The 9,564-nt window shown below is 49.1% G+C and overlaps 1 protein-coding gene across 1 annotated transcript; it reads right to left on the minus strand.

Moving 5' to 3' along the window:
- Positions 1-1,358: 1,358 nt before the first annotated feature.
- Positions 1,359-9,561, minus strand: LOC311123493 (SLIT-ROBO Rho GTPase-activating protein 2-like; the record flags this gene model as incomplete). Its single annotated transcript, XM_084197752.1, is given in 12 exon segments — positions 1,359-1,583; positions 4,048-4,153; positions 4,501-4,635; positions 4,748-4,825; positions 5,148-5,208; positions 6,114-6,144; positions 6,825-6,852; positions 7,539-7,623; positions 7,929-8,126; positions 9,089-9,162; positions 9,165-9,189; positions 9,367-9,561. Coding segments are annotated over 12 exon segments (1,241 nt in total), but the record flags the coding sequence as incomplete, so codon positions are not given.
- Between the last annotated feature and the right edge of the window lie 3 nt (positions 9,562-9,564).

Genomic DNA, 9,564 nt, shown 5'->3' on the forward strand with positions numbered 1-9,564 from the left:
GCCATGGAGTAAAACAGACCAGATATGTACATACGTTTTCCCTCAGGGAGTGTGTGTGTGTGTGTACTTCAGTGTGTGTGTGTGTGTGTGTGTGTGTGCTTCAGTGTGTGTGTGTGTGTGCTTCAGTTTGTGTGTGTGTGTGTGTGTGTGTGTGTGTGTGTGTGTGCTTCAGTGTGTGTGTGTGTGTATGTGTGTTCTTCAGTGTGTGTGTGTGTGCTTCAGTGTGTGTGTGTGTGTGTTCTTCAGTGTGTGTTTGTGTGCTTCAGTGTGTGTGTGTGTGTGTGTGTGTGTATGTGTGTGTGTGTGTGTGTGTGTTTGTGTGTGCTTCAGTGTGTGTGTGTGTGTGTGTGTGTGTGTGTGTGTGTTCTTCAGTGTGTGTTTGTGTCCTTCAGTGTGTGTGTGTGTGTGCTTCAGTGTGTGGGTGTGTGTGTTCTTCAGTGTGTGTTTGTGTCCTTCAGTGTGTGTGTGTGTGTGTGTGCTTCAGTGTGTGTGTGTGTGTGTGTGGTTCAGTGTGTGTGTGTGTGTGTGCTTCAGCGTGTGTACCATGTGGTCACTTACAGTTAATAAACACACACACACATTAATAAACACACACACACATTTCAGCTCAATTAACTCATATGTTTATGAAATGAGAGAACAAGAGAGTAAATGGTTTCAATATGACAACATCAGATATTTCCATTCATCTAGTTTCAAGCAGACACTTCAGGTCTGGCCAGAGATAGAGACATCTTCTTTACCCAAGAAACATTTGAAGTTTCTGTATACTGTAGCTGTATGGTATAATGTCTCTGAGTTGCTTTGGGAAGCTGCCCGGTCCGGTCCGGTCCGTCCGTCCGTCCGTCCGTCCGTCCGTCCTTCTTTCTTTCTTTCTTTCTTTCTTTCTTTCTTTCTTTCTTTCTTTCTTTCTTTCTTTCTTTCTTTCTTTCTTTCTTTCTTTCTTTCTTTCTGTCTGTCTGTCTGTCTGTCTGTCTGTCTGTCTGTCTGCCACTACTACTGTTACACTACTAATGGACTGTCCACACACACATATCACACACACACAGTGTCTGGTCTGATCCAACCTAGGCCTGTGTGTGTGTGTGTGTGTCTGTGACTCTGTGTGTGTGTGTGTTGACGTGTGTGTGTGTGTGTGTGTGCGTGTCTTGGGCCTTAGTTCAGTGCTCTGTAGGTAAGCTGATCCTCCTGGCCCCTTTGACCTGGACCAGAACCTTAAATCACTACCCTCCCCCTACCCTCTAGTGTTTACCCCACTGATAATATATACGGTATAGGGGCCCCTGCACCTCTCTGCCTCACACACACACAAACACACACACACTCACAATGGCCCCTCCTCCTGCCCCACCACTCACCAGTACTCGTCGGTGGCCCCTGGGCAGGTGTAGACGGGCCCCTGCAGGTCCCCTGGTCCGGGGAAGACCCCGTCATGGTGGATGATGATGGTCTTGATGAGCTCGTTAACGTGGGCCTGGCAGGACACCTGGTCACAGCTCTCTGGGACTGACATCAGGGTGGGACCAAAACAGATGGCCAGGTTATAGGGATCCATCATATTGTCCTCACTGTACTGGGACAGGCTGGGGAGAGAGGAGAGGAGGTTATAGGGTAGGGTTAAACCTGAACACAGACGCACACAAACACACACACACACACATACTTCCTTCATTACATTCCTGTTGAAATCATTACCCATCCTCTGTGCCTGTGACTCTGTGTAGTATATGGCTATAATGTTTAAACCAGAGGGAGAGAGAGAGACTGTGTGTGTGTGTGTAGGACAGTAATGTTTAAACCAGGATCAGTGGAAAGCATGGTTCCAGCCCCTCAGTCAGCAGAATGTGCTTGTCCATTTATAAAGCTCTCAGGCAGCAGAATGTGCTTGTCCATCTATAAAGCTCTCAGTCAGCAGAATGTGCTTGTCCATTTATAAAGCTCTCAGGCAGCAGAATGTGCTTGTCCATCTATAAAGCTCTCAGTCAGCAGAATGTGCTTGTCCATCTATAAAGCTCTCAGGCAGCAGAATGTGCTTGTCCATCTATAAAGCTCTCAGGCAGCAGAATGTGCTTGTCCATCTATAAAGCTCTCAGGCAGCAGAATGTGCTTGTCCATTTATAAAGCTCTCAGGCAGCTCATTACCTTTTCTATTCCAGACCCCTTAATAAAGAATGCATTTGATTGGTGCTTTAAAGGGAGTTTCCACCATCATTTCTTGCGTGAATGAGTTCACTCCCGGGGAGAAGGGTAGACAGTTTGACCACAACCTCAGACCCCACTCCCACCCTCTGAGACACTCCCCTGTCATGGTGTGTGTGAGTTATGGAGGTATGGAGGTATGGAGGTATGTGACAGAGAGAGAGCAGAGGATGAGACATGGGGGCTGGGGATAGAGAGGGTCAGGAGTGTTGAGGGTCATGGTGTGTGTGTGTGTGTGGAGGTATGGAGACAGAGAGAGAGCAGAGGATGAGACCTGGGGGGATAGATAGGGTCAGGCGTGTTGGGGGTCATGTTAAATCACTTGGACCAAATGGACCAGCTCCAAACTGGATTTATGATGGAGGTCTATCGGGAACACTGAAAACTACCTCTCAAGTTACACTCCTCTCTCTCTCTCTCTCTCTCGCTCTCTCTCTCCCCCTTTCTCTCTCCCGCTCTCTTGCTATCAAATCAAATCAAATTGTATTTGTCACATGCGCCGAATACAAAAGGTGTAGACCTAACCGTGAAATGCTTACTTACAAGCCCTTAACCTACAATGCAGTTCAAGAAATAGTGTTAAGAAAATATTTACTAAATAAAAGTCCAAAATAAAATAAAAAGTAACACAATAAAATAACAATAACAAGGCTATATACAGGGGGTAACGGCACAGAGTCAATGTGCGGGGGTATAGGTTAGTCGAGGTAATTTGTACATGTAGGTAGGGGTAAAGTGACTATGCATAGATAATAAACAGCGAGTAGCAGCAGCGTAAAAACAAAGGGGGGGGGGGGGGGGGGGTCTATGTAAATAGTCTGGGAGGCTTTTGATTAATTGTTCAGCAGTAATATATGCCATTTAGCAGACACTTTTATCCAAAGCGACTTACAGTCGTGCGTGCATAAATTTTTTGTGTATGGGTGGTCCCGGGGATCGAACCCACTACCTTGGCGTTACAAGCGCCGTGCTCTACCAGCTGAGCTACAGAGGACCACCACGCAGTCTTATGGCTTGGGGGTAGAAGTTGTTAAGGAGCCTTTTGGACCTAGACTTGGCGCTCAGGTACCGCTTCCCATGCAGTAGCAGAGAGAACAGTGACTTGGGTGACTGGAGACTTTGACAATTTTTACTGGGCGGTACGCACTACCCTCTGTAGCGGCTTACGGTCGGATGCCGAGCAGTTGCCATACCAGGCCGTGATGCAACCGGTCAGGGTGCTCTGGGGACTTATGCCAAATCTTTTCAGTCTCCTGAGGGGGAAAAGGTGTTGTGTGCCCTCTTCACAACTGTCTTGGTGTGTTTGGACCATGATAGTTTGTTGCTGATGTGGACACTCTACCTACGCCCCCACAGAGTGGAGGGTTTAGTCATCAAATCTGAGACTATATTAGATTTGGCCTATTTTAGGTGTGTGTGTATGTGTCTGTGTGGGGGTAGGAGCATTAGAAGTGAGGTCTGTAGCTTGGTCTGTGTGTGTGTGTGTGTGTGTGTGTGTGTGTGTGTGTGTGTGTGTGTGTGTGTGTGTGTGTGTGTGTGTGTAGTAGTAGTAGCATTAGTAAAGGTTGATTCTGGCACGTCTGGTGTCCTTTATGACCCAGGGGCGAGCTGTAAGGATGGACAGACACAGAGCAGCCATTCTTACCAGCCTGGGAAACACACACGGCTAGGGAGCTGTTACACACACACACCGCTGGCTGGAGAAACCACATGGCTACACACAGACCACAGACCACAGAGGTGTAACCAGTGGTTGAGCACATCTTTGGAACTGCAGAAGATGTGTTGAGATGGAGCTGTAGTAATGTTCCAGTAGCGTTGTATTAGCGTTAGCACAGTGTTACTCACTAGTTGAGGAAGGCAAACAGGTATCTCATGACGATGAGAGTGTTGCTGGGCAGAGTCAGCAGAACCTTCTTGATGTGGACAGCCCTCTCCTGCAGGTTCTCCATAGCTGAAACAGTACGCATACACACACAAAGGGTTAACACACACACACCCACGTCGCACACGCACACACACACACACACACGCACACTACACACACACACACACACACGCACACTACACACACACACACACACACATACACACGCACAAGCACACTACACACACACACTACACACGCACACTACACACACACACTACACACACACACACACACACACACACACACACTACACACACACACACACACACACACACACACGCACACTACACACACACACACACACCACTCTGGACAGTGCTCTTTTTGTAGAGTAAGATAATGTAAAAGGAGTGGCGCTGGCGTAGACTCACAGACACAGGATATGATGTCATGGAAGACTTCCTTGGGGAAGAGCGCGTGGTCCAGGCCTCTGAAGTAGAGCTTTAGAACGCCGGCGATGGAGTCCATGTCATGATCATTCTGATCCCCTGCCAATGGGTCCTCACCTACATACAGATGGAGAAGAGGGGGGGGGGGGTAAATGAGTATTGTGAGATAAGCAGGTCCTTCTGTTTATGCTATGGCTGGTGCTGGGCTTTCTGGGTGTTGTAGTCTTACCTCTCTCAAAGGCGTTCTTGATGTCATTGACCTCCACCTGAGAGCCAGACACTCTGAAGATGCCCTCATGGTGCAGACCTGCAGACAGAGTGAGAGAGAGAGAGAGAGAGAGAGAGAGAGAGAGAGAGAGAGAGAGGTGTTACTGATCTTCTAGACAACAGACAGCAGACACAGGCTCTTCATTCTTCTGTTGTGTTTTAATAATTTATATTGCAATGTCACAATACTTAAGGTTATTCTATTAAACAAATATTTTGCCTCTGCAAAGCAAACAACAAAACATCCATCCACAAAGGCTGAGATACAGCCAATTATTGGCCCAGAAAACAGAGACACAGCCAATCATTGGCTGAGGAAACAGAGACCCAGCCAATTTGAGTACAGAGCAGGGCGTCCTCACCATGGCGACTGATGAAGCGGATACAGCTCTCCACCATCAGAGGGATGACATGGCCAGCCTCCTGAGAGAAGAGGAGGAGAGAAGAGGGGGATTAGAGGAGCAGAGAATACACCGCACAGGTAACCAGTAGAGGGAGGGGAAAGGGGGATGGAGAGTGAAAAGAGAGAATTCCCTGACCATTTCCCTCTGTAGGGGGGAGGGGGGAGGGGAGAGAGGGGGGAGGGGGGAGGGGAGAGAGGGGGGAGGGGGGAGGGGAGAGAGCAGTAGGAACAGTAGCAAGTGTTGAGACTGAGAGTTCGGACAGGGAGAACATTATTTACACACGGATACAAGTCACATATCCAATTCGGCACACAGCACATACAAAAGGAGGTCAGACATACTTGAACCACACACACATCAAGGAAGAAGAGGTATCGGAGGGCAGAGGGGAGAGGAAAGCGCGGGAATACAGAAGCCAGCTGTTGCTAGGAGACAGCTTCTTCCCTGTTCCCTTTGTTTAGGTTTTCCACAGATCACTATCTGACGAGGGCAGGGAATCTGGGGAACGCTCTCTGTGTGTGTGTGTGTGTGTTGTTGTTGTTGTTGTTGTTGTTGTTGTTGTTGTGTGTGTGTTATGTGTCTGTGCGTATCAGTGTGGTTGTACACTGTTCAGAAGCTGCCTGCTGTTTGATCTCTGGATGGGGGCGACAGCAGAGGATCATAGAAGAAGGCTCCCACTAGGGGGAGCTAGCTACACTCACTGCATGATATAATAGACCAGACGTCTCTAACACAGTACATCTTATTTGCACAACTGTTTCAGATAGGGTAGTCTGTAGACCTAGCATAAGAATGACATGGGGCTGGTGCATAACACTACAGAGCAGTGGACAGTGTCTCCAGGTAAAAGGTAAAACCACATACACAGAGAGAGAGAAACATACACACAGGAAACCACACTCTGAATGGAGAGAGAGAAATTACCTGATTCCGTAGGGCAGAGTTCCTCCTGTCACTGGAGAGGAGGAAGAGAGGGAAAGAGAGAGAGAGAGAGCAGAGAGAGAGAAGGGGAAAGAGAGAGGGCAGAGAGAGAGACAGCAGAGAGAGAGGAAGAAAGAAAGAAAGAAAGAAAGAAAGAAAGAAAGAAAGAAAGAAAGAAAGAAAGAAAGAAAGAAAGAAAGAAAGAAAGAAAGAAAGAAAGAAAGAAAGAAAGAAAGAAAGAAAGAAAGAAAGAAAGAAAGAAAGAAAGAAAGAAAGAAAAGAAAGAAAGAGAAAACATTGCTCTGTCATTACACCTCCAGAGAGAGATACTATTTATACACAACTCTGGAAATGATCTATGTGAACTCATGCACACACACACACACACACAAGCACGGACACACATGCACGGACACACACACACACACACACACACACACACACACACACACACACACACACACACACACACAAGCACGGACACACACGCACGGACACACACACACACACACACACACACAAGCACGGACACACACACACATGCACGGACACACACACACATGCACGGACACACACACACACACACACAATGTGCAATATTAGAATGAGTATGTACCCAAAAACACACCATTGTAGCAGTCAAACAGACCTTAGAGCCTACTATAGAATCTCCCAATGGTACGTGTGTGTGTATGTTTCCTTTACCACACCTACCTGGCAAGGCAACAGTCAGTCTTCTGACCTAAAGCAGGGAAGAGACAGGAAGAGGGGGGAGGGAGAGAGAGGGCAGAGAGAATATGAGGGAGGGAGAAAGAGAGAGAGAGAGAGAGAGAGAGAGAGAGAGAGAGAGAGAGAGAGAGAGAGAGAGAGAGACAGTTCGTTATAGCTGGAGCAGGAGACAGAAGGAGAGGGCCACAGCTGGACACAAACTGTGACAGACTTCCCCTGAAATACACAAACACACGCTAACACACACACACTAAAACACACACGCTAACACACACGCTAACACATACACACGCTAACACACACACACTAACACACATGCTTACACGCACACACTTGTCAATGGCTGTCCTGTGTAGCTCCAGCTACACACATCCCATAGGATCTCCCTCCCCAACCCACAGCTACATCCACAGATGGGCCTTGTAGTGCAACACACACATCCTATCCCCCGCTGCCCCATCCTGCTCCCCAGTGTGGCCCTTTGTGTGTCCCAGCACACGTCTGCTCTCTGTGGCCTGCTCTGGCCTACACCCCCACCTCCCTCCTATCCTGCTCTGCTCTGCTCTCACAAACTCACAAACATCTCTCTCACATGCTGAAGGAAACTTGTTCAACTATTTGTCCTAACAGTGACACACTCAGTTAAAAACATCTAGTAGTGTGTGTATGTGACCGTGTGTGCGTTAGCGTGTGACTCACTCTCTCCCAGGGTCTTCTGTATCAAGTCATGTTTGGCCTCCAGTTTGGTGATCAGGTTCCGGCCCTCCAGAAACTCCTTCAGTTTCTACAACATAGAGAGAGAGAGAGAGAGAGAGAGAGAGAGAGAGAGAGAGAGAGAGAGAGAGAGAGAGAGAGAGAGAGAGAGAGAAACAGCGAGAGAGAAACAGCGAGAGAGAGAGAAGTTAGTTACTGTGCACAATGATTGAGTGTGTAATATCATGACATCACTGACCCCGCCCTAGGCAGTGCATGTGAGTGTGTATATCACCATAACAAGACCTCACTGACTCTTCCTCGGTCTGAATGTGTCCCCATAACAACACCACTGTCCTCAACACAACACATCTCTGCTCTGTGGTTGGTTCTCACCGTGAAGTAGAACTGCTCCGTCTCCTGTTGATTGGCCCGTCTCTTGGCCAGGCTGGGTTTGCTGAGGAATGATTGGCTCATGGTGGACTTGACCGACTCCATGGAGTTGCTGTGGTGGAAACACTCGCTGACCTCATAGTCCTCCACGGTGACCATGTCCTGGATGGTCGACAGAGTGGCCTCCATAGTCTTCTTCACCTGGAGCGAGAGATAGAGGGTGAGAGAGCGAGAGAGGGAGAGAGAGAGGGGGGAGAGAGGGAAGGAGAGGGGGAGAAAGAGAGGGGGAGTAATAGAGAGAGAGAGAGAGAGAGAGAGAGAGAGATGGGAGGGAGGGAGGGAGGGAGGGAGGGGAGGAGAGGGGGTAGAGGGGGAGAGAGAGAGAGAGAGAGAGAGAGAGAGAGGGGGGGGGGGGGAGAGAGTGGGGGGGGGGGGAGAGAGTGGGGGAGAGAGAGAGAGAGAAAGGGGGGTGGGAGAGGGGGAGAGAGAGGGAGGGAGAGATGGTGTCAAACGGTCAACAGCAGTGGGTGAAATCAATTGTGGGTGGAATATGTGTGAGTGGGAAGACATAGATGAATAACAACTGTCAGAGTGAACAGAAAAGGCTATGGCAAGATGATGTAAGAGATGGGGGAGGAGGAGGTGAAATGATGGAGTGATGAGGTGAGAGATGGGGGTGAGGGGGTTAAATGATGGAGTGATGAGGTGAGAGATGGGGGTGAGGGGGTTAAATGATGGAGTGATGAGGTGAGAGATGGGGGGTGAGGGGTTAAATGATGGAGTGATGAGGTGAGAGATGGGGGTGAGGGGGTTAAATGATGGAGTGATGAGGTGAGAGATGGGGGTTGAGGGGGATTAAATGATGGCGTGATGAGGTGAGAGATGGGGGTGAGGGGGTTAAATGATGGAGTGATGAGGTGAGAGATGGGGGTGAGGGGGTTAAATGATGGAGTGATGAGGTGAGAGATGGGGTGAGGGTATTAAATGATGGAGTGATGAGGTGAGAGATGGGGGTGAGGAGGGTAAATGATGGAGTGATGAGGTGAGAGATGGGGGTGAGGGGGTTAGTGATGAGGTGAGAGATGGGGTGAGGGTTTTAAATGATGGAGTGATGAGGTGAGAGATGGGGGGTGAGGGGGTTAAATGATGGAGTGATGTCTCACCTCCTCGTTCTCGATCTTGAGGGTGGAGAGACGGGACTGCAGCTGCTGACACCTCTGGAGTAACTCCCCTTCTAAGGCTGCTGGGCACATACTACCCCCATCTAGAGAGAGATAGAGAGAGAGGGAGCGAGAGAAAGAGGGATAGAGAGAGAGAGAGGGAGAGAGTAACAGAGAGAAATAGATAGACACACACAATTGGTTTAAGTTCACACACACACGTACACTTACTAACCCCCACCACCACCCACCCACCCACCAAACCCATCCCACTCCCGTACCGTGTCTCCCATGTGTGACTGGAAGTCGAAGCGCATGGGGGGACAGAAGACGTTGTTGTAGGTCTCCATCAGCCTCTGCTTGTCACCGTTGGGCTCCAGGCTCTCTGCTGCCCCCTCCAGGCCCTCCAGACCGCTGTGTTTAGATGCCTCCACGTTCATCTCGGCTGACAAGTAGGTCCGCAACGCACGGTGGAGACT

This window comes from Coregonus lavaretus (assembly GCF_964263955.1).
Source record: "Coregonus lavaretus genome assembly, contig: HAP1_SCAFFOLD_10135, whole genome shotgun sequence".
NCBI lineage: Eukaryota > Metazoa > Chordata > Actinopteri > Salmoniformes > Salmonidae > Coregonus > Coregonus lavaretus.